The sequence below is a fragment of the Pelophylax lessonae genome (assembly GCF_965119305.1).
Source record: "Pelophylax lessonae genome assembly, chromosome: 3".
Taxonomy (NCBI): domain Eukaryota; kingdom Metazoa; phylum Chordata; class Amphibia; order Anura; family Ranidae; genus Pelophylax; species Pelophylax lessonae.
The window spans coordinates 685,477,087-685,503,971 of NC_138770.1; the positions used below are offsets into that span (position 1 = coordinate 685,477,087).

At 46.0% G+C, this 26,885-nt stretch overlaps 1 protein-coding gene across 3 annotated transcripts in view; it reads left to right on the forward strand.

Moving 5' to 3' along the window:
* The first annotated feature begins 9,812 nt into the window (after positions 1 to 9,812).
* The window catches only part of FOSL2 (FOS like 2, AP-1 transcription factor subunit), a 34,446-nt gene continuing 17,373 nt past the window's right edge, over positions 9,813 to 26,885 (forward strand). For 2 of the 3 annotated variants that reach the window (XM_082249504.1, XM_082249505.1), the window contains exon 1: positions 11,952 to 12,149. In XM_082249504.1, coding sequence (XP_082105630.1) covers positions 12,036 to 12,149 — 114 coding nt within the window. In that variant the 5' untranslated portion in view covers positions 11,952 to 12,035. Of the gene's footprint in view, positions 10,116 to 11,951; positions 12,150 to 26,885 lie in introns of those variants that run through there. The other variant, XM_082249506.1, reaches the window with a different exon arrangement.

The following is a 26,885-nucleotide window of genomic DNA, read 5'->3' on the forward strand; positions in this document are numbered from 1 at the left end:
TGACCAGCCCGTGTGACTATAGAGTAGTGATTGACCGATATCGTTTTTTTATTGCCGATACCGATATTGTGGTCAATATCACAATTGGTGGTCAAAATGTTTTATTTATTTATTTTTATTTTTTGACAGGTACTGTTGTAGAGGTAAACCCCTCCTCTGCACTTAAAAGCATTAAAAACGCCAAGTTTAGCTGTTTTGAATGCTGTCATTTTTTTTTAATTTGCGGCCAAGTACCCGGAAGTGAGGTCATGACATCACTTCCGGGTTTTTACATGGAGACCCGATCAGAGCCGAATGCGGCTTTGATCGGCTCTTCACTTCGGCGGCCGATGGGACGGGAGACCTGGGCGAGCTGCGGAAGACAGCGGGGGGGGGGGGGGGACATCCCCTCCTGCTCCTTGTAGTGACAGCCGAGCGGCTTCTCAGCCCCATCGGTTGTCATTACAATACAGCCGACCGTCGGCTATGGACACCGGTACCGGGGTGATGCCTCTAGCTGCAGCCATCAGTCCGGTACAGCACTTTCCCAAAATATCGGCAACCTCTTTGCTGATAATCGGTCGATCCCTACTATAGAGTCACACATGTGGGCATATACACTGTTTTAAAGTACAGCCCACTCCCTCCCTCCTCCTCCTCCTCCTCCTCCTCCTCCTCCACGCCTACTCACCAGCAATGGGGGCGAGATTTTATATGTAGATTGATGGAGGCTTCACCTCCCTCTTATTCTATGACACAGGCTGAAGGGGCGGGACACAGCCTGTGACTGGCAGAAAACCACCCACATCATGGTATTTCCACTAAATGATAAAGATTTGATTTCAAATATATATGTGTATGACAATATATCTTGTTGACTGCCAGCAGTACATATACTACAGCAGGTCCGCTCTGTCCCAACTACATAACTGAACGTCGCGACCACGAGTGGGGTCGCCTCCGGCTGCGCGTGCACCCATTTGCCATGGGGGGAAGCTGACCTGCTGGTCCAGTGGCCGTGATTGCCGCCGGGCACCCGCAGAGACAGGACGGCGATCTGCTGTTGTAAACACGACAGACTGCTGTTCTGTCAGCAATGAACACAGGGATCCTCCTATTTAGGAACACAGGTCTCTGTGTTCATTCCATAAGCCCATCTCCCACACAGTTAGAAATCACCCCCTAGGGACACATTTAACCCTTTGATTGCCCCTGGGTTAACCCCTTCCCTGCCAGTGTCATTAGTACAGTGACAGTGCATATTTTTAGCACTGATTACTGTAGTAATGTCACTGGTCCCCCCAAAAGTGTAAAAAACGTCAGTTAGGTGTCTAATGTGTCCGCCGCAATGTCGCAGTCCCAATAAAAATTGCTGATCACCGCCATTAATAGTAAAAATAAATAAATATAAATTACATCAATCTTTCCCCTAGTTTGTAGCGGTTGATAACTTTTGCGCAAACCAATCAAAACACGCTTATTGGGATTTTTGTTTTACCAAAAATATGTAGCAGAATACAAATTGGCCTAAACTGATGAAAAAATTAGATTTTTAATTTTTTTTTTTTTTTTTAGGGAATGTTATATAGCACAAAGTGAAAAATATATATATATATATATATATATATATATATTTTTTTTTTCAGAATTGTTGCTCTTTTTTGTTTATAGCGCAAAAAATAAACAACGCACAGGTGATCAAATACCACCAAAAGAAAGCTCTGTTTGCGGGGGAAAAAGGACATCCATTTTATTTAGGTACAGCGCCGCACGACCGCGCAATTGTCCATTAAAATAACGCAGTGCCGGATTGCAAAAAAGGACTTGGTCATTAAGGGGGAAAACCTTCTGGTCCAGAAGGGGTTAAAACAGTTTATTGATATGAATTCTGTATTTTTCCAAAGGCTTCTTTTTTTTTTTTTTAACATGTGACCAGTAGCAGAGGACTAGACGCTCCTCCTGCTTATGTTTCCCTGCAGAGAGGCTGGGAGAGAGCCGGGTCATGTGACAGCTGGATATCCATTTGGAAAAATGTACTTAGAGGTTTTTTTTTTTAATTAAAATAATTACAGCGCCGTCATCCACATCCAGAAATAGAAGGGAGAATGTTCATTACACAGCGTGTGTTTAGTATCACTTTAGACTTCAATATACAAAGTACATACAAAATAGAAACATTGTTATCAGCAACTTTAACCCCTTCCTGCTTTCAGCTCTTCAAGACATCTTAAAACTGGAGGCATTTAAAGGGCTGTCACTGTGATCATGTGATCAGGAGCCCATCTTACTGGCTCCCAATTTTTATTATATGAATAGAAGCTGTCTGTAAAAAAGAGTTGCGATTGAGCGCGCTCGCAACACAAAGCAGATGTAACATCCCATCAGATGCAGTTACTGTATGGCAGCGCCATTGTATTCAGGCAAACTGCAGTAAATAAAGCCATCTCACAGCCTTTGCCAGGATTTGACGTGAAAGAAGACCTTAAGTCACTGCGCTGTGCAATAATGATACCTGTCCAATTTTTTTCCAGTGGATTCCAATGCAGCACAGCGCGCTAGAGTGAACTGAAACAAGGGGGCGCTATGCTCATTGCCTTGTCATTGCATTGGGACTGTGCCGGGCAACTCTGCCCAATGGTGCCCAGCAGGCCTGGTGTAATCAAACCCTAAAGCTTCTGGAGCTCTGATTGTCCGGAGTTGGGCTTTAATTTTTTTTTTTTTTTTTTTCAGGACTTGACATTTCCTTTGCAGAATCTGTTACAAATATCATTATTATTATTATTATTTGTTTAGTAGATCTCTGCTCTCATGTAAATCTAGCGCACCCCTGATGAGAAGAGATCTGTCACACACTGCTGCAGCCTCTCTCTGCTCAGAGGTCCTCTGCATATTTTATTTCAAAAATTATACATTGTAATATAATTGTAATGATGATGATAATAATAATAATAATAAAAACAATAAAAGTTCAAATAATGATGATAATAATAATAATTATTTTTAATATTAGTCTAGCACTCCCCTAATGAGAAAAGATGTCACACACACTGCTGCAGCCTCTCTCTGCTCAGAGGTCCTCTGCATATTTTATTTCAAATATTATACATTGTAATATAATTGTAATGATGATAATAATAATAATAAAAGTTAAGATAATGATGATAATAATAATAATTATTTTAAATATTAGTCTAGCACACCCCCTGATGAGAAGAGATCTGTCACACACACTGCTGCAGCCTCTCTCTGCTCAGAACCCCTCTGCAGATTTTGTTACTTATAAAATGCAGAATATTGTTATATTATGATTATTATTAGTACAGTAGATCTCTATTCTCCTGTAGGTCTGGCACACCCCCATCTCTCACACATTGCTGCAGCCTCTCTCTGCTCAGACCCCCTCTGCAGATTTTATTACATACTGTATGTTATTATTATAATTATTGTCATTAAATGTTCAGTAGATCTCATGTAGGTATAGCACACCCCAGATGATACTGTCATACACAGTGCCGCAGCCTCTCTTTCTCTGCCTGGATTTCCTCTGCGATATTACATATATTATATAGTGTGATATTATTATTATTATTATAAGTCTGTTACACCCAGGGCTTTTTTTCAGGAAGAACGCGGAGAAACGCATTTCCTCTACCTCCAGGACTGAATGTATGTAATGGCCAGGGGCGCTGGGGTGTGCTGCAGGGTCTGTTGATGCTGGCTGTTGAGGAATCTATTGTCAATGGAGGGGATCTATTTTTTCAGGGGGGGGGGGTGTCTGTTGTTGCTGGGGAGGTCTGTTGTTGCTGGCAGGGGATCTATTGTTGTTGGGGGTGGGTTTTATGTTGCTAGGGGTCATGGAGGGAATCTACTGTTCAGGGAGGGGTCTATTGTTTCCGGCTGCTGGAAGATTTGTTGTTGCTGCTGGGGGTCTATTGTTGCTGATAGAGGGGTGGTATTTTCTTGTAGGTGGTCCATTGTTGCTGTGGAGGATCTATTGTTGCTGGGGGGTCTATCAATGATGACTGCAAGGAGATCTGCTGTTGCTGCAGGTCATCTATTGTTGCTGGGGAGGTAGGTATTTTGTTTTAGGTGGTCCATTGTTGGGGGGGGGGGATCTATTGTTGTTGGCTGCAGGGATCTATTTTACTGCTTTTCTTGTGATTATTAACAAGTTCTATACAAAATGAGTAAGAACCACAAATGTTACTGTATTCTCTGAAAAGGGTGGTCTTGGGAGGTGGGTAGGGGGTGGAACCAAGGAACAGTTAAGGGGTGACAAGGGGTGACTTGGAAAGGGGGAGATCTGGCACCTATTGTCTGAGGAAAAAAGCTCTGGTTACACCCCAGATGATAACAGATCTGTCACATACACCGCTGCAGCCTCTCTCTCTGCCTGGAGCCCCTCTACAGATCTCATTACATATATTGTATAGAATATTATTATTATTATTATTATTATTATTATTATTATTATTATTATTATTATGTTTAGTAGCTCTAATGCAAGTTTGGCACACCCCTGATAATACTGTCATGCACACTACTCAGAGCCTGTCTGCAGATTTAGTTACATATATTTTACAGAATATTATTATTATTATTATTATTAATAATATTTATTATTATTATTATTATTATGTTTAGTAGCTCTAATTCAAGTTTGGCACACCCCTGATAATACTGTCATGCACACTACACTACTCAGAGCCTGTCTGCAGATTTAGTTACATATATTTTACAGAATATTATTATTATTATTAATATTAATATAATTATTATTATTATTAGTCCAGCACACCCCCATCATAACAGATCTGTCACACACAGTGATCCACCCTCTCTCTCTCTCTTTCTCTGCTCATTTCATTACATATATTATACAGATTATTGTTATATCATTATTAAAGCGGTAGTAAACTCCGCTTTGTAACTTGTACCCACTGGGAAGCCAATAATAAGGCTTAATTTTAGGCACGGTGAATATCTCCTAAACATGCACCGTTTAGGAAATATTCAGATGTGTAGCAGCCGGTGACATCATCAGTGCATGCGCACTGTGCTGTGATTGGACGGCACACTCGAGTATTCTGTTCATTAAGAGTGCTGTGCCATGACCGTGACTCCGGGTGCAAGCGCAGAGGTGACGTCATTGCGGCTTGGCCATTCAAATGGGCACAGCCCGCAAACCCAGAAGGAAGAGCGGGTGAAGATGGAAGTCCTGTTGGTGGTGACAGCACACCACTGGGTGTATACTGGCACAATTTGACATGGACCTGCAAGGGGACCTGTTTGTTTTTTGTACCGCTTTAATTAGGAAATAGATGGAGAAGAAATGGAAACAGTGACAGATTTTATCTTCCTAGACTCCAAGATAGACTCCAAGATCACGGCAGACGGTGACTGTAGGCCATGAAATTAAGAGAGACGCTTCTTGGGAGGAAAGCAATGGCAAACCTAGACAACACTATAAAAAGCAGAAACCTCACCCGACTGACAAAGTGCCATATAGTCAAAGCTATGCTATTCCCAGCAGTATCCTATGGCTGGGAAAGTTGGACCATATAGAAGGCTAAATGGCAAAGAATTGATGCTTTTGAACTATGGTGTTGGTGGGATAGGATGGGATAGGATGGATTAGGATTTGATTTGAAGAGATAGGATGGGATGGGATTTGAAGGGATAGGATGGGATATGACAGGATAGGGTGGAATGTGATGGGATGTGATATGATGGAATAGAATAGGATAGGATAGGATATGATGGAATAAGATAAAATAGAATGGGATAAGATGGGATAGGATAGGATTGGATGTGGTGGGATAGGATGGTATGGGATGGGATATGATGGGATAAGATAGGATATGATGGAATACGATGGAATAGAATGGGATAGGATGGGATAAGATTGGATAGGATGGTATAGGATGGGATATGATTGGATAGGACAGGATATGATAGGATAGGATGGCATATGATAAGATATGATGTTATAGGATGGGCTTTGATAGGAAAGGATCAGATAGGATGGCAAATGATGGGATAGAATGGGATAGAATGGGATATGATGGGATATGATGGAATAGATTGGGATAGGAAGGGATAGAATGGAATATGATGGGATAGAATGGGATATGATGGGATAGGATGGGATATGATGTGATGGGATTGCATAGGGTGGGATAGGATGGGATATGAGGGGATACAATAGGATATGATAGGATAGGATGGGATATGATGGGATAGGATGATATGATATGATAAGATATTATGGCATATGGTGGTATAGGATGGGATATGATAGGATAGGATGGGATGGGATATGATGGGATAGGATGGGATATGATAAATTAGAATGGGATATGATAGGATAGGATGGGATATGATGTGATGGGATGGGATATGATGTGATAGGATGTGATATGATGTGATAGGATGGGATATGATAAATTAGAATGGGATATGATAGGATAGAATGGGATAGGATGGGATATGATGGGATAGAATGTGATAGGATAGGATGGGATAGGATGGGATATGATAGGATAGGATAGGATGTGATAGGATAGGATGGGATAGGATGGGATATGATATGATAGGATGGGATATGATGGGATTGGATGGGATAGGATAGGATATGATGGGATTGGATGGGATAGGATGGGATAGGATAGGATATGATGGGATTGGATGGGATAGGATGGGATATAATAGGATATGAAGGGATAGGATAGAATAGAATGGGATATGATGGGATGGGATAGGATGGGATATGATAGGATGTTATACGATGGTATAGAATGGGATATGATGGGATATGATAGGGTAGAATAAGATATGATGGGATAGGATGGGATATGATGAGATAGAATGTGATAGGATAGGATGGGATATGATAGGATAGGATGGGATATGATAGGATAGGATAGGATAGGATAGGATAGGATAGGATAGGATGGGATATGATGGGATATGAAGGAATTTGATGGGATAGGATGGGATATGATAGGATAGGATAGGATGGGATATGATGGGATATGAAGGAATTTGATGGGATAGGATGGGATATGATAGGATAGGATAGGATGGGATATGATGGGATATGAAGGAATTTGATGGGATAGGATGGGATATGATAGGATAGGATATGATGGGATGGGATATGAAGGGATAGAATGGGATAGGATGGGATATGATAGGATAGGACAGGATATGATAGGATAGGATATGATGGGATGGGATATGAAGGGATTGGATGGGATAGGATGGGATATGATAGGATAGGATATGATGGGATGGGATATGAAGGGATTGGATGGGATAGGATGGGATATGATAGGATAGGATGGAATATGATAGGATAGGATATGATAGGATGGGATATGAAGGGATTGGATGGGATAGGATGGGATATGATAGGATAGGATGGAATATGATAGGATAGGATAGGATAGGATGGGATATGATAGGATAGGATGGGATATGAAGAGATTGGATGGGATGGGATATGATAGGATAGGATGGGATAGGATGGGATATGAAGGGATTGGATAGGATAGGATGGGATATGAAGGGATTGGATGGGATATGATGGGATAGGATGGTATATGATTGGATAGAATGGAATAGGATGGGATACAATGGGATAGGATGGGATATGATGGGATAGGATATGATTGGACAGAATGGAATAGGATAAGATAGGATGAGCCATGATGGGATAGGAAGGGATATGATAGGATAGAATAAGATACGATGTGGTATGATGGGATAGGATAGTTTGGGATAAGATGGGATGGGATATGTTGGGATAGGATAGGATAGGTGTTGATGGGATATAATGGGATATGATAGAATAGGATATAATGGGATATGATAGAATAGAATGTGATATAATAGGATAGGATGGGGTGGGATAGGATAGGATGGGATATGATGGGATATGATGTGATATGATGGGATTGGATAGGATGGGATAAGATGGGATGGGATATGTTGGGATAGGATAGGTGTTGATGGGATATAATGGGATATGATAGAATAGAATGTGATAGAATAGGATAGGATGGGGTGAGATATGATGGGATATAATGGGATAGGTTAGGATAGGATGGGAGTTGATAGGATATGATGGGATATAATGGGATATGATGGGATAGGATATAATGGGATATGATGGGATATTATGGGATATGATAGGATAGGATATAATGGGATAGGATAGGATATAATGTGATAGAATAGGATAGGATGGGGTGGGATATGATAGAATAGAATGTGATAGAATAGGATAGGATGGGATATGTTGAAATAGAATAGGGTAGAATGGGGTGGGATATTATGGGATATAATGGGATAGGATAGGATATAATGTGATAGAATAGGATAGGATGGGGTGGGATATTATGGGATATAATGGGATAGGATATAATGTGATAGGATAGGATGGGGTGGGATATGTTGGAATAGAATAGGATGGGGTGGGATATTATGGGATATAATGGGATAGGATAGGATATAATGTGATAGAATAGGATAGGATGGGGTGGGATATGTTGGAATAGAATAGGATAGAATGGGGTGGGATATGTTGGAATAGGATAGGATGGGGTGGAATATTATGGGATATAATGTGATAGAATAGGATAGGATGGGGTGGGATATGTTGGAATAGAATAGGATAGGATGGGATATGTTGGAATAGAATAGGATAGGATGGGGTGGGATATGTTGGAATAGAATAGGATAGGGTGGGATATTATGGGATGGGATAGGATAGGATATAATGTGATAGAATAGGATAGGATGGGGTGGGATATGTTGGAATAGAATAGGATAGGGTGGGATATTATGGGATATAATGGGATAGGATAGGAAATAATGTGATAGAATAGGATAGGATGGGGTGGGATATGTTGGAATAGAATAGGATAGGGTGGGATATTATGGGATATAATGGGATAGGATAGGATATACTGTGATAGAATAGGATAGGATGGGGTGGGATATTATGGGATATAATGGGATAGGATAGGATATAATGTGATAGAATAGGATAGGATGGGGTGGGATATTATGGGATATAATGGGATAGGATAGGATATAATGTGATAGAATAGGATAGGATAGGATATAATGTGAAAGAATAGGATAGGATGGGGTGGGATATGTTGGAATAGAATAGGATAGGATGGGGTGGGATATGTTGGAATAGAATAGGATAGGATGGGGTGGGATATGTTGGAATAGAATAGGATAGGATGGGGTGGGATATGTTGGAATAGAATAGGATGGGATGGGGTGGGATATTATGGGATAGGATAGGATAGGATGGGGTGGGATATGTTGGAATAGGATAGGATGGGGTGGGATATTATGGGATAGGATAGGATATAATGTGATAGAATAGGATAGGATGGGGTGGGATATGTTGGGATAGAATAGGATAGGACGGGGTGGGATATGTTGGAATAGAATAGGATAGGATGGGGTGGGATATATTGGAATAGGATAGGATATAATGTGATAGAATAGGATAGGATGGGTGGGATATTATGGGATATAATGGGATAGGATAGGATATAATGTGTGAAGAATAGGATAGGACGGGGTGATATAGCAATGTGTCGCGCACACAGCCTCAGCTTCTCTCTCTGCCCGGCGCCCCTCTACAGCCGCCCCATCCTCGGAGGGAATCCCGGCCCGCTGACGTCACCAGAACCAAGGAAACCCGCACACGTCATTGGACGCAGATGCCCATATAGGGAGACATGCGTCAACGGGCGAGACCACCTTCCAGGATGGAGGAGGGGTGCAGGTGATGTCCCCGTACAGCCCGGATCCGAACTCCCGCGGAGCCCAGAGAGCCCCTCCGAGCCGAACCCATCGCACCGCACACCGCACCGACACCCGGCATCAGCGGGGCCGGATCTGGGGGCCGAACCCTCCCATTGCCAGTGCGGGGGGAGGAGAGATGATGACGTCAGGAGCTGGGAGCTGAATAGAAAATCAGAGAGAGATCGATGTCATAGCATTCCACTGACTCATCGACCGAGAGAAGGAGCGAGAGATCTACAGAGCCAGAGGGGGGACCGAGCCACACCGAGAGCCATAGGGGGGACTGACTCATCACACTGGAGGTGAGCGCACCCATCCTATCCTCATCTCCACTATAATCTGATACATTGTATCCTCATCTCCACTATAATCTGATACATTGTATCCTCATCTCCACTATAATCTGATACATTGTATCCTCATCTCCACTATAATCTGATACATTGTATCCTCATCTCCACTATAATCTGATACATTGTATCCTCATCTCCACTATAATCTGATACATTGTATCCTCATCTCCACTATAATCTGATACATTGTATCCTCATCTCCACTATAATCTGATACATTGTAACATTATATCCTCATCTCCACTATAATCTGATACATTGTTACATTGTACCCTCATCTCCACTATACATTGTTACATTATATCCTCATCTCCACTATACATTGTTACATTATATCCTCATCTCCACTATACATTGTTACATTATATCCTCCTCTCCTCTATACATTATTACATAGTTACATTGTATCCCCATCCCCGGGATCTCTCATCTCCTGCACGGTGTTACATTGTATCTTCCCCGACTTTCCTGAGCTCCGATGAATAGTTAAACTATATTCCAACCCCATCCCCGGGACCCCTCATTTGATCTATACATTGTTACATTGTATCCTCATTCCCGGGACCGCCTCGTCTCCTGCAAGGTGTTACATTGTATCTTCCCCGACTTTCCTGAGCTCAGATTAATATTTAAACTATATTCCAACCCCATCCCCCGGGATTCCTCATCTCCTCTATACATTGTTACATTGTATCCTCATCCCCGGGATTCCTCATCTTCCCTGACTTGTTACATTGTATATCATCCTCACCCCCCTGCCGGCATCCCCGATCTCCTCTGAGTTGTTACATTGTATTCATCCCCGGGACTCCTCTGCACACCGGTGGTGACATTGTATCCTCATCCCCGGGATGTTACATTGTATGGATGTGTGACTTGTGACATTGTATCCTGAGTGGGGGCGGGACTGGTGACATTTGTATCCTCATCCCCGGGATTCCTCAGCTGACTTGTTACATTGTATTCCAGCCTCATCCCCGATCTCCTGTGACTGGTTACATTGTATCTCAGCCTCCTCCCCGGGATCCCCGATCTTCTTACATTCTGCGCCCCGAAATCTGCTGAGCTTCTGCACCGTCCTGGAGCGCCGAACCCCCGAACTCCGCCGCCTGGTCAAATTATCCTCATCCTCCGGACTCCATAATACATTCCACCAGACGGCCGGCACCGACACCCCGGACCCCCGGACTCCATAGTACATCTGTCCGGGCACATTCCACCAGACGGCCGGCACCGACATCCGGACCCCCGGACTCCATAGTACATCTGTCCGGGCACATTCCACCAGACGGCCGGCACCGACATCCGGACCCCCGGACTCCATAGTACATCTGTCCGGGCACATTCCACCAGACGGCCGGCACCGACACCCCGGACCCCCGGACTCCATAGTACATCTGTCCGGGCACATTCCACCAGACGGCCGGCACCGACATCCGGACCCCCGGACTCCATAGTACATCTGTCCGGGCACATTCCACCAGACGGCCGGCACCGACACCCCGGACCCCCGGACTACATTGTATCTTCATGCCCGGGATTCCTCCTAGCAGCTGATTGGTCACATTGGAGAGCAGCCACATCCTCATCCTCTGGACTCCTCTGGACACATTTTATCAGAGGATCTTCCATCACCCGGATCCCCGGACTGATTTCTGATTTGTTCCATTGTACCAGCCGGGAGCTGCGCTGCCTTCTCCCGACAACTGTGTCGGGACTGCCTTCAGTTCCCCGGTCTAATCCTTCAGCCCTCCTGTCGGTCACCGTAGTCTCAGTTTAGTCCTTGTAGTTCCCGGTCTGTCCCTCCTGTACCCTCCCGGCGGTGCCCGGCTGTGTTGGCACTGAGGATCGTCCCCTCCCCCGCGGATCATGTACCAGGACTACCCAGGGAGTTTCGACAGCTCCTCCCGCGGTAGCAGCAGCTCTCCTGCCGGCCCCCCAGAGGGATTCCCCGGAAACCCCTTAACTACCTCCGTGCAGCAGGTGAGGACTGGGGAGGGGGTTGGTGTCTGTGCTGTGTGTGGTAAGATCGGTGTGTGATGTGTTGGGGGGGGGGAGGGGGGGTCGTTAGGTTGATGTGGAATGCTCCTCTAAGAAGGTTCAAGCTGTAGAGGATCAGATGAAGAGGACCTCTCCTGTTTGAGGGGTAGTCAGTTGGCTTTATTTGTCCATCATCCTTTAACTTTGGGGTGATCGGTCCATTTTTTGTGGTTGGTAAGTAGGTAGGTCCTCTGGTGACCCCATAGAGTGGTGGTGTCCTTCAGGTTAAATGAACCCATAAGTGGTCAGTGAGATCTGATCATAGAATGGTACTTGTGTGGTTTTGTTGGCCTCATAGCCAGCCCCCATGTGCTAGGGCAGCCCTAAGTGTAGGATAGATTAGACCCCTTGTTGTAGGGCACCCCTCAGTGTTGGATAGATTAGACCCCTTATTGTAGGGCAGCCCTCAGTGTAGGATAGACCAGACCTCTTGTGGTAGGGCACCCCTCAGTATTGGATAGACCAGACCCCTTGTTGTAGGGCACCCCTCATTGTAGGATAGACCAGACCTCTTGTGGTAGGGCACCCCTCAGTGTAGAATAGATTAGGCCCCTTGTTGTAGGGCACCCCTCATTGTAGGGTAGACCAGACCTCTTGTGGTAGGGCACCCCTCAGTATTGGATAGACCAGACCCCTTGTTGTAGGGCACCCCTCATTGTAGGATAGACCAGACCTCTTGTGGTAGGGCACCCCTCATTGTAGGATAGACCAGACCTCTTGTGGTAGGGCACCCTCAGTGTAGGATAGACCAGACCTTTTGTGGTAGGGCACCCCTCAGTGTTGGATAGATTAGACCCCTTGTTGTAGGGCACCCCTCAATGTAGGATAGACCAGACCCCTTGTTGTAGGGACCTCTCATTGTAGGATAGACCAGACCTTTTGTGGAAGGGCACCCCTCAGTGTACGAAAGACCAGACCCCTTGTTGTAGGGCACCCCTCAGTGTTGGATAGATTAGACCCCTTGTTGCAGGGTACCCCATTGTAGGATAGACCAGACCTCTTGTGGTAGGGCACCCCTCAGTGTAGGATAGACCAGACCTCTTGTGGTAGGGCACCCCTCAGTGTTGGATAGATTAGACCCCTTGTTGTAGGGACTTCTCATTGTAGGATAGACCAGACCTTTTGTGGAAGGGCACCCCTCAGTGTACGAAAGACCAGACCCCTTGTTGTAGGGCGCCCCTCAGTACAGGATAGACCAGACCTCTTGTTGTAGGGCACCCCTCAGTGTAGGGTTAATCGGACCTCTTGTGGTAGGCACCCCTCAAAATAGGATAGATCAAACCTTTTGTGGTATCACTCCTCAAAAGAGGATAGACCAGATCTCTTGTTGTTGGGCACCCCTCAGTGTAGGATAGACCAGACCTCTTGTTGTAGGGCACCCTTCAGTGTAGGATAGACCAGACCTCTTGTTGTAGGGCACCCTTCAGTGTAGGATAGACCAGACCTCTTGTTGTAGGGCACCCTTCAGTGTAGGATAGACCAGACCTCTTGTTGCAGGGCACCCCTCAGTGTAGGATAGACCAGTGCTCTTGTTGTAGGGCACCCTTCAGTGTAGGATAGACCAGATCTATTGTGGTAGGGAAGCCCTCAGTACACAGTAGACCTGTCTGTATGTGGTTTGTGGACTTTTGGTGTAATGGGACCTATCTTCAGACCCCTCAGTGTAGCTCAGCAATTCGCAACCAGGGTTCCTCCAGAGGTTGTTAGGGGCTCCATTAACTGTGGCAGACAGACCTCCCATTTGCTGGTGCCTCCATAGTTCTGGGGACATTGTCACTTGGCAGGACCATCTACATGAACGCAATGATCTTTTTAACTGCCTGTAACGGGGCACTCTTTGTATTGACCAACGAAGTAAGGGGGGATTTTCCCCACTGACCACCCATTAATTGTTTTTTGCAATTGTTTCCTGAGACCTGAGCTGAAAAGGTTGAGAAGGAATGTCCCAGCCATACCCTTGCCAGGGTCCATTTTACGCTAGACCAGTCCTTTAGTATGAAGAGCAGTTCTGTATATAGGACTTGCTTCAGTACACAGATTGGTCTGTAGGACTGCAGCCTTCGGTCCTAAGCCTGACCTCCATGATGTTTGATATAATTCCAGCCCTCTACTCTATCCATGAGGTTTTAGTATAGACCTGACCAGTCCTCTTCTTGGCTGTGCACCCTCCTTGTCCTACACATGACCAGTCCTAAATGTACTTGGTCTCTCCTTTTTACTGCTTAAAAATAACTTTGAAAGAATGGGAGTTCTGCATAGAACAGAAACATGTCCTGACCTGTATCTGGATAGTATCCACCTAGTTTGGAAGTGGACAGATGTGTATGACATGACCCTCCAATCAATGTGTGGGAATGGAATGATGATTTCTCCCCCCCCCCCCCCACCCATTTATTTGAAGCAGGAGATTGCAGTAACTAAAGGACCTCCATGTACTCTACCCTTAGAGGCTCGGCTGCACTCTACACTTAGAGGACCGCCATGCATGCTACTCTTAGAGAACTGCCATACATGCTACTCTTAGAGAACTGCCATACATGCTACTCTTAGAGATCTGCCATACATGCCACTCTTAGAGAACTGCCATACATGCCACTCTTAGAGAACTGCCATACATGCTACTCTTAGAGATCTGCCATACATGCTACTCTTAGAGAACTGCCATACATACCACTCTTAGAGGACTGCCATACATGCTACTCTTCAAGAACTTCCATACATGCTACTCTTAGAGGTCTGCCATACATGCCACTCTTAGAGGACTGCCATACATGCTACTCTTCAAGAACTTCCATACATGCTACTCTTAGAGGTCTGCCATACATGCTACTCTTAGAGGACTGCCATACATGCTACTCTTAGAGGACTGCCATACATGCTACTCTTAGAGGACTGCCATACATGCTACTCTTAGAGATCTGCCATACATGCTACTCTTAGAGAACTGCCATACCTGCTACTCTTAGAGAACTGCCATACATGCTGCTCTTAGAGAACTGCCATACATGCTACATTTAGAGGACTGCCATACATGCTACTCTTAGAGCACCGCCATGCATACTACTCTTAGAGAACTGCCATACATGCTGCTTTTAGAGAACTGCCATGCATGCTGCTTTTAGAGGACTGCCATGCATGCTGCTTTTAGAGGACCGCCATACATGCTACTCTTCGAGATCTGCCATACATGCTACTTTTAGAGGACTGCCATACATGCTACTCTTAGAGGACTGCCATACATGCTGCTTTTAGAGGACTGCTATGTATGCCACTCTTAGAGAACCCCCATGCATGCTACTCTTAGAGGACCACTGTGTGTGTTACACTTAGAGGTCCACCATGCATGCTACTGTTAGAGGACCGCCATGCACGCTACCCTTAGAGGACCACCGTGTGTGTTACACTTCGAGGACTGCCATACACGCTAATCTTAGAGGACTGCCATGTATGCTACTCTTAGAGGGCCACCGTGTGTGCTACACTTGGAGGACCACCATATGTGCTACACTTTGAGGACATTCCAGACACATCATCTTCTGTACCATTTTTGAATTTGGTTCTTTGGCTGCTGAATCCCATGAATCAGGTCTCAAGCAGTCAGAAAGTGTCATTGGCTGAGCTGGGGGTATGAATCACCCATCTAATGTTCTGCACAGCGGAGCACATGGTGTGTGTAACTCTATGTGCACCAGAGGCCAGCAACACGGCTACTTCCTTTGTACCACCAATATGTTTTATTCTTTTTACGCTTCTTGGAGAAAGCTTCACTTTTCACGTGTGTGTATGTGGGGGGGGGGGGGGGGGGGGGGTTGTAGCTCTATGGTGACCAGGAACCCGCCAGGATATGAAACTTCTCTCTGGTTATAAATAGCTGTAGCGTGCCCATCTCTTCATGTGCTTTATCTGGTTTTTGTGTTCGGGAAAGCCGCTTGCTGCATGGTGCTTCATAACCACAAGTTGTCTTTTTCGGAGAATCGAGGAGACTTTTCTAGATCTTCCTGTCCACAGGCTGTGCAGTGTCAATGTAACACTCATCTGTGCAGCACTGAGGTTTTATGTAAGAACTGTGCACCACCCTGAAGTAGGTTTCAGGGTACCATACACCACCCTGCAGTAGGTTTCGGGGTACCATACACCACCCTGCAGTAGGTTTCGGGGTACCGTGCACCACCCTGCAGTAGGTTTCGGGGTACCGTGCACCACCCTGCAGTAGGTTTCGGGGTACCATGCACCGCCCTGCAGAGGGTTTTCGGGCTACCATGCACCACCCTGCAGTAGGTTTCAGGGTACCATGCACCACCCTGCAGTAGGTTTCGGGGTACCATACACCACCCTGCAGTAGGTTTCGGGGTACCATGCACCACCCTGCAGTAGGTTTCGGGGTACCGTGCACCACCCTGCAGTAGGTTTCGGGGTACCATGCACCACCCTGCAGTAGGTTTCGGGGTACCATGCACCACCCTGCAGTAGGTTTCGGGGTACCATGCACCACCCTGCAGTAGGTTTCGGGGTACCGTGCACCACCCTGCAGTAGGTTTCGGGGTACCATGCACCACCCTGCAGTAGGTTTCAGGGTGCGGGGACAGACATGGAGGTGCCTTAGGAAAAATCCAGGTCACGTGTTTTTCTTGTCCTCTGTGAGATTACCAACCCTCTGCACTTTGTTTTATTGATTAGAGTACAAACATTAAAGTTCATTGTACTACCACACCCTGCCCCTTCCCCCCTCCTCGTCCTACAGCCGGGTGAGATCTGATGCAAGGTGCCCAACCTGTGGCCCTTTGGCACATTGTGTGGCCCACAGGGCCCCTTCAGGCCGTAGTCTGTATTTTCATCACCTGGGTACTTACTCAAGCAATCGGAGGAAAAAAAAACCCATCCCTTTACTTTTTATGTGTTTTTTTTTTTTTGTTTGTTTTTTGATCTTCAGTTTTTTGAGAGAAATTTTAAATACAGCCACATGCGACTATAAAGGGGATTTGTGGGGAGCAGAAATGTGAAAGCATTCACTTATATAGAAACTGTAATAGCAGTCATCTCTAGCAGTCTGATGTAATATGTATGATTGTATCTTGCAGCATGTCTGCAGTCTCTGACTGTTTTCTGTACCATGTCTGCAGTCTCTGACCCTCTCCTGTAGTGTGTCTGCTGTCCCTGACCATCTCCTATAAACTGTCTGCAGTTTCTGACCCTCTCTCGCAGCATCGCTGCAGTCTCTGGCAATCTCCTGTAATAGTGTGTCTGCAGTCTCTGACTGTTTTCTGTGACATGTCTGCAGTCTGAGTCTGACCCCCTCCTGTAGACTGTCTGCAGTTTCTGATCCTCTCTCGCAGAATTGCTGCAGTCTCTTAACATCTCCTGTACTTTGTCTGCAGTCTCTGACTGTCTCCAGTAGACTGTCTTCAGTTTCTGACCCTCTCTCGCAGAATTGCTGCAGTCTCTGACCATCTTCTGTAGACTGCAGTCTTTGACTCTCTCCTGTAGACTGCCTGCAGTCTCTGACCATCTCCTGTAGACTGCAGTCTCTGACCCTCTCCTGCAGCATGTCGGCAGTCTCTGGCCCTCTGTTGTGGCATGTCTACAGTCTCTGACCCTCTCCTGTAGTATGTCTGCAGTCTCTGACCCTCTCCTGTAATATGTCTGCAGTCTCTGACCCTCTCCTGTAATATGTCTGCAGTCTCTGACCCTCTCCTGTAATATGTCTGCAGTCTCTGACCCGCTCCTGTAATATGTCTGCAGTCTCTGACCCTCTCCTGTATTATGTCTGCAGTCTCTGACCCTCTCCTGCAGTATGTCTGCAGTCTCTGACCCTCTCCTGTAGTGTGTCTGCAGTCTCTGACCCTCTCCTGTACCATGTCTGCAGTCTCTGACCGTCTCCTGTACTATGTCTGCAGTCTCTGACCATCTCCTGTACTATGTCTGCAGTCTCTGACCCTCTCCTGTAGTATGTCAGCCTTTTGGTGATGTCGGGGGCCACACTTAAGCCCTCCACCCCCCCCCCCCCTTTACAGTAAAAGTTGTTTTAGAGGGTACAGACATAAACACTCCACACTGCATTGAAAGGTGTTCTTTATCATTATTATTCTAGTATTTTATTTATAGGAATATTGGGGTACACAATCTGCACAGGTGGCCAGCATTGGAATGGATGGACCCCGATAAGATCCAGCAGTCCATTGTTTTGGGGTCCGCAGACTGTTGAATTTTTTGTTCAGTAAGCGTCTGTTGAAAACATTTTTAGTTCCTGAAACACATGGAAAGCGGAGAGTTTTGGGGCCCAGAAAAGTTAAAGAAAGAACTGTGAGCGTGGCGGTGGATTGGAGGTCGGGATGAGTGACAGGAGTGGAGTCAGTATGGAGGATTAGGAGCTCTTTGCACCCGGAGCCTCACACCTGGATTAAGGCCGGGCATTTTCCTTTGTCTCTGCAAACACTGCTGAGATTACAAGGATGGGGTGGAACTGTTTAGAGGGCATTGGGCTCACCAAAGTTCTACTCCACCCCGTCAGTCCCACTCTCATCCATTGTTAACCCCGTCTGTTCCTTCCCTGCAAACTCCAACCTTTCATTGGTACAATGTAACTGCTCTGATCTCAATCCTGTTCCTGCACCTCCTGCATATCCTCTGCCCTCCTTCTATTAGTAACATAGTTGCCCTCCTTCTATTAAATGTTTCCTTTATTTACAAAACAAAATCTTTCTCTTCTGGGTTTGTTGGGAAGACGAGATCGGTGAATATTTTTTACAGTTTGGAACTTACACAGGTTAAACTGGATGGACTGTTGTCTTTATTCAACCTTAACTACTATGTAATGATGTAACTATATATGTAACGATGTAACTATATATGTAACTATGTAACGATGTAACTATATATGTAACTATGGAAGAAAGAACAATGTTCACTTCTGAAATTCTGCGAGAGATGAGCGGCAAGCTTTATATTTAGGGAAGTAATGAACTGGTTTTCAATGTGTTTCCTCTTTTATGATGTGGTGTAGCTTACTTCTGGCCACATACAGTACTACAGAGGCGGCACAGGGCCTGCAAGGCTGGGTATGGTGTCACAGAGAGATATAGGAACATCATGTATACTGGTGTCAGAGAATTGTATAGAGCTCTGATAGTTGGCACAACAGTTTACATGGCAATAGAGGAATTCATAAATAAGGTGACACTGGGCATGGTGTCAGAGAGAGATATCGGAAAACCGTGCATCTGTATATTGGTGTCATAGAGGGGTACAGAGCACTGCCAACTGGCACAGTAGTTAACATGGCAATGGAGAAACTCATAAAGGTGGCACTGGGCCTGCAAGGCTGTGTATGGTGTCACAGAGAGATATAGGAACATCATAGGCTGTATACTGGTGTCAGAGAATTGTATAGAGCTCTGCTAGTTGGCACAATAGTTTACATGGCAATGGAGAAATTCATAAATAAGGTGACACAGGGCCTGCAAAGCTGGGCATGGTGTCACAGAGAGATATAGGGAAACAGTGCATCTGTATATTGATGTCATAGAGGGGTACAGAGCTCTGCCAACCGGCACAATAGTTTACATGGCAATGGTGAGATTTATAAAGCTGGCACCGTGCCTGCGAGGCTGGGTATGGTGTCACAGAGAGATATAGGGACACCCTGCACCATAGGCTGTATATTGATGTCATAGAGGGGTACAGAGCTCTGCCAACTGGCACAATAGTTTACCTGGCAGTGGTGAGATTTATAAAGGTGGCACAGGGCCTGCAGGGCTGGATATGGTGTTACAGAGAGATAATGGGTAAAACAATGCACCATAGGCTGTATATCAGTGTCAGAGAGGGGTACAGAGCTCTGCTAACTGGCACAATAGTTTACATGGCAATGGTGAGATTTATAAAGGTGGCACAGGGCCTGCAGGGCTGGATATGGTGTCACAGAGAGATATATAGAGCCATCCTGCACCATAGGCTGTATATTGGTGTCACAGATGAGTAGAGAATAGTTGACATGGGAAGGGAGAAATGTATAAAGGGGACACAGGCCTGCATCTAGGGGGTCGGGTCACAAAGAATTATAGTGACACAATGCACTATAGGTGGTATATTGAGTGAGGGGGGGGGGGGTATAGAATTGCTAACTGACAGAATAGTTTATATGGCAATAAGATGGAAAGAGGAGGCAAGGCTGGGTAGGTCAATACAGGGTCGCAAAGCACCAAAGGCTGTATATTGGTGGGGGGGGGGGATATCATTCCTAGCTGGTAGAATAGTTTCGTTTATGTGGCAATATAGAGAATGGGGCAGCAGTTGGTACCAACAGTTGCCCTGGAAATTTCTGCATTTCATGGACTATCACAAGGAAATATTTGGTTGCTTCGGGTACTATTGGTTATATATAGAGTTAGAGAAGGCTGCAGGGTGGCACAAGGCATCACATACCATAGAGAAGGCTGCAGGGTGGCACAAGGCACCACAGACCATAGAGAAGGCTGCAGGGTGGCACAAGGCACCACAGACCATAGAGAAGGCTGCAGGGTGGCACAAGGCACCACAGACCATAAAGAAGACTACAGGGTGGCACAAGGCACCACAGATCATAGAGAAGGCTGCAGGGTGGCACAAGGCACCACAGACCATAGAGAAGGCTACAGGGTGGCACAAGGCACCACAGACCATAGAGAAGGTTGCAGGGTGGCACAAGGCACCACAGACCATAGAGAAGGCTGCAGGGTGGCACAAGGCACCACAGTTTATAGAGAAGGCTGCAGGATGGCACAAGGCACCACAGACCATAGAGAAGGCTGCAGGATGGCACAAGGCACCACAGTTTATAGAGAAGGCTGCAGGATGGCACAAGGCACCACAGACCATAGAGAAGGCTGAAGGGTGGCACAGGGCCCCACAGACCATAGAGAAGGCTGAAGGGTGGCACAGGGCCCCACAGACCATACATATATGTCTTCTATGAATGGTATACAGGGGTGCAATCAGTGATAGGTGCAAACCTTAGGAAAGGCACATTGGACTTGACAGGTTTTCTTGTGATATAAAACCCATGGGGTACATCTGGTGCCTATAGGGTGGACAGGGCACTTAGGGGATGGAGCTAGAATACCTCTAGAATACCTCTAGAATGCCTCTAGAATAGCTGGTGCAAAGAGGGTTAGAATCAAATTACATTATTAAGTTACTGTCCACACCCAGGGGAGAGGGAATGCTGCCCAGGAATGAGATTACCGATACAAACACTTGGTTCTGCCAACTGATCCAATTATTGTAAGAAAGGGCAGTGGCCAGGATAGAACACATGCTGCCTTACACAAGGTGGCACATGTGCTCCTCACAAAGCTCTCTACTGGCCCCTACTGGATACCAGTATGCAATGCAGCACAACGATAAAGCCAAAAGCCTTATAATAGGGGAGATTTACTAAAACTAGTGCAGCTGTGGCATGGTAGCCAATCAGCTTCCAACTTCAGCTTGTTCAATTATGCTTTGACAATAAGCCCCCGTTCATATCATTGCGATTTGACATGCGATTTGACAGGTCAATTTGCAGCCTATTGCCGGCAATGAGAAAGTCCCAATCAGTGCGACGCTGACTTTGTGGCGCCACACTGATTTCCAAAAGTAGTTCCTGCACTACTTTTTGCTACTTCAGGGGCGATTTCAGTAGACTTTGCCGCACTGCACCAATTTCCAAAAGTAGTTCCTGCACTTTTGGCGACTTCAGGGGTGATTTCAATACACATCTATGCATGAACCCGCACAGATGTCTCTCAAATCGCCCCCCGAAGTTGAACTGAAATGCCGGTTTGAAATCACTCGCACGATTTTAAACCCGAATTCAGTGTGAACCTAGGCTTAGGGCCGGTTCACATTGGTGCGATGCGGAAAATCCGGCGAATCCAGTGTGGGTTTCCGCTTCGCACCCGAATCACTGGTGGTTCACATTGCCCGCTGTGGGTATCCAATACAAAGTCAATGACACCCCCAGATCGGTTCGCAGATCGCAGTGTGAACTGTGATTTTGGACAGGAATCGGATCGCACGGGTGTTCACTGATTCTGGTGCGGACAAAAAAAAAAGGGTCCTGCGCGAGTTTGGTCCGAATGCGATGCAAATTCAGCCATACAGTTTGTATTGCTGAATTTGCATCGCACAGACATCGCATGTGATCTGCGCAGAAATGCGGTGTGAATCAAATGCAATGTCTGGGATCGCATTAGTGTGAACTGGCTCTAAAACCCGGAAGCTGATTGGTTTCTATGCAGAGCTGTGCCAGATTTCGCACGCTCCAGTCTTAGTAAATCTCCCCTCTCGGTGTAGAATGTTCAGCTAAAGCACATCGGAAATGATGCGGATAATTTATTATGAAGAGGAATTGCACAAGAAATCATTTAAATAGCAATCATTTTTTTTAAATTATAGACCTAATCTTACATTTTACCATTGGCTCTGTTTTACCCTCCCTGGCGGTATTCCTGAGTGTGTCTCGGGGGTTAATTTTCAGTACCAAAAGCGGTAACCCCCGAGCCACACTCGGGATTATCCTGTAGTGAAAAACTTACCTTGTCCCTGCGATCCCCCGATGCCGGTGTTCTATCAACAGATCTACCCATCAGATTGTGCATCCGGAAATGACGGCCGAGAACTTACTGCGCATTCGCAATGCGTTCAAACATGGCCGCTATATACGTTCCTAATGTAACAGAACATGAAGCAGCGGCGGACATCTTCTTACACCCGAGCAACTCTTGAATTTCAGACTGATTTTAGCAGTAAACTCACCTTATATACTGAAAAAATCTATTTCATTATATAATCAGTTTGTTGCGGAGCAGTGCGGGGTGTACCAAGATGGCCGTCGCCACCTTCTGCTTGCCGGTTTCTCGCTATATTTATTATATTACAACAATAATAGAAATGTAATACTGGTATTCAGTATATAAGGTGAGTTTACTGGTAAAATAAATCTAAAATTCAAGACTTGCATGGGTGTAAGAAGATGTCCCCCGCTGTGTGTTCTGTCACATTTTAGGAAAGCTATTGGAACGCATAGCGGCCATGTTGGAACGCATGGCGCATGCGCAGTAAGTTTTTCCCTCCGAGCGTCACTTCCAGGTGCAGAATCTGATGGGTAGCGCTATTCTGATAGAACACCGGCATCTGTCTTCCGCGTTCCCTTCCCTGAAAACGCCGCAACGCAGGGGGGGCGGAGCTAGGTGGGAAATTAAAAAAAAGTACAGAAAACATGACATGATACATTGTAATCTGTTAGGATTATATTAATGTATCAAATCATTTCACCTCCAGCTTTGTCCTTCGTGCTTCGTCCAGTGCCCTGCCTGCACTTTTACTGTTTTATTCCTTTTATTTGTATTAGACCCCGTTCACACTGGGGCGACCTGTCAGGCGACATAGAGTAGCTGTGGACCCGTTCTAATAGGAGCGACACAAGTCGCTCCGACTTAGAAAAAGGGTCCGGAGCTTCTTTGGGGCGACATGGAGCGACCTGCATAGACTTCAATGATATGAAGTCTGTGCCAGCCGCTCCGAGGTCGCGGTGCGAGCTGCGCACCGCGACCTGTGAGGTCGCTCCGGCAAGTAGCGTCGCCCCAGTGTGAACGGGGTCTAAATAATTTATTATTAATTTATTAACCACTTGCCGACCACCCACCACAGCTTTGCCCCCGCAGGCTGGCTCGGCTGCGCGAATCGATGTAGGGGTATGTCTGTTCGCAATGGCGTTCCTAGGGAAGAGTGCGCGCCGCTGGCAGCACGCTCTCACCCCTACTAGGCAGCGGGGATGCCGATCCACAGAACCATCGGCCGCGATTGCCGCTGCTCACCCACACCCCCGCAATCTCTCCCGCGATCGCTCCCCGCTGAGAGAGAAGGACGGTCGGATGTTGTAAACACAGCTGACCGTTCTTCTCTCTGGAATGATCACAGAGTGCCTGTGATCCTTCTATTTAGGAACACATGTCTCTATGATCATTTCACAAGTCCGCCCCCATACAGTTAGCAAACACCCCCTAAGCTCACAAATAACCCTTTGATCAACCCTAGGATAACCCCTTCCCTGCCAGTATCATTAGTACAGTGACAGTGCATATTTTTAGCACTGATTACTGTAGTAATGTCACTGGTCCCCCCAAAAGTGTCAAAAATGTCAGGGGTCCGATCTGTCCGCCGCAGTGTCGCAGTCCCGCTAAAAATCGCAGATCACCGCCATTACTAGTAAAAAATAAATAAATAAATAAATAAAAATGACAAAAATCATTCCCCTAGTTTTTTTTTTTTTTTTTACCTAAAATATGTAGCAGAATACAAATTGGTCTAAAACGATAAAAAAAAAATGTGATCTTAAATTTTTCTCGCGGGGGGGGGGGGGGGTGTTATATAGCAGAACGTGAAAAAAATATTGTTTTTTTGTTTTTTCAGAATTGTCGCTCTTTTTTTTGTTTATAGCGGAAAAAATAAAAATCGCACAGGTGATCAAATTTGTGGGGAAAAAAGGACATCAATTTTATTTGGGTACAGCGCTGTCCATTAAAATAATGCAGTGCCGAATCGCAAAAATTGGCCTGGTTGTTAAGGGGGCGTGCGACCGACGTCAGCTCGCGCAGGAGAGGCTGCCGGCCTCAGTAAATGCGCGGCGGACGGTCTTAAATCGGTTAAGGAACACGTCAAAGACGCCAAAAGTAGGAATTGTATTCCAATGGGAATTAGGCCAACAAGTACGCGGTGCTCTCCGTCCTCCATCAGATCCCGCTGTCTGCGCCAATTATTCCTCTCTATCAGTTCCCATTGTGGAATGTGGGTGGAGCAACCAATAAAAATGCAGCGATGACCTTCTTAGATAACACATAAAATTGCACTTGATTTTATTTATTTTTTTGAGTAATTACTATTTTATTATGCGGTTCTTTTGAAGCTGTTGGGTCTTGTTCTGCTGAAGGAATCCTTGGCATTTCACAGGCGAAATGTTCCATTTATTTCTCTTTTGCACCCTATTTGATGTCCCCGCCCATCTTGTAACACCCGTTACTGCACTGCAATGGATGTGCGTTCAAATGCAATAATTACCTTGAGTGCAGGGCCGGGACAAAGAGGTGGACAGAAGGATCAGTGGCCCTGGGTGCAGCGTGTATTGTAGGGATTGGGGGCGCTGCAAGTTCCTTCTACTTTTGGGCAGACAGTAGTGACAGCCGCATCACTACTTCTGTCAGCCCAGCGCTGACAGCGGCAAGGAGAGCAGGAGAGAGCCAGGAGGAGGTGCAGGCTGTGCTCTCCCTCCCTCCTCCTCCTCATATGCTCACACATAATGAAGAAGGGGGGGCACATTTTTGCACTTTTGCCCTGTGCACCGGATGACCTTATCTCGGCATGTCATGCCTGCACCACACTCATACATACGTGCGTTGATTTGCCGTGGGCACTGGATGACCTTATCTCGGCATGTCATGCCTGCACCACACTCATACATACGTGCGTTGATTTGCCGTGGGCACTGGATGACCTTATCTCGGCATGTCATGCCTGCACCACACTCATACATACGTGCGTTGATTTGCCGTGGGCACTGGAGGATCTTGTCTCGGCACGTCATGCCTGCACCACACTCATACATATGTGCGTTGATTTGCCGTGTGCTAAAATAAATCTTTCAGGATCTGCTTTCCTGTTTTGGGTAAAACAACCATCAAATGACATTTTTTTTGCATTCTGTGTCCCATGTGAAGATTTTCCTTCACTTCCTGTTTGGAAACCCCCAGCAGGAAATGAGAGAAAATCTATCCAGAGTAAAGAAAAGCCAATTGGTCTGTCCCACTTATGTACGTTTTTTTTCTGTGTTTTATTGAACTGCATTAGGTTTATTATTCAGTAGTATGCTGACATCTAGTGGAGGTTTTGGGGCACTACAATGGGATTTAGGTTTCTCCTACCAGTCCTCTCCTGTTTAGTGCTAGTTAGTTCAGTTCTAGATAGATCCTATTGTGTCTTCCTTGTGCCTTCTGTCAGTTTTAAACTGGCTACGCATTATACAATTTTCTTTGTTGTGTTCAATTTCCTTTAGATTCAACTATGTAGTGCGAGGGCCGGCCTGATTGCATACAATTTTAAAGTGTTTAGGTGTGACCCCCTATTATATGGTTTTGTTAAATCGTAAGGAAAATTGTGCAAGAAAATTGTATAATGTGTAGCCAGCCTTACTGCTTGACAGAGACAGGACTTGGGTAAGTCAGTGGGGTTGATTTAGGCCCCTTTCACACTTGTGCGACTTGTCCTGCGATTTGGGACTGCAAAGTCACATGACAAGTCGTACTCCATGATTTCCAATGAGTACCGTTCATATCTGTGCGACTCCAAGTCTGAACTACGCCAAAGTACTCCCTGCACTACTTTGGGCGGTTAACCACTTGCCGACCGCCGCCCGACTATATACGGCGGCGGTCAGCCCCTCCCAGGCAAAGTGACGTACCGGTACATCACGAGCCTGGGAGCCAATAGGTGGGCGACGGCGCGCCGCCGGAGGCGCGCTCCCGCCCCTGCTTGTTCCCTAAGAAGCCCGCGCGTGTGAGCGGCGGACCCGATGTCCACCGGTCACTCGCGATCGTCGGGTGGAGAGGGAGAAAGGCAGGCGGCTGATGTAAACAAAGCCGCCTGTCATTCTCCCCTGTGTAAAAGCAC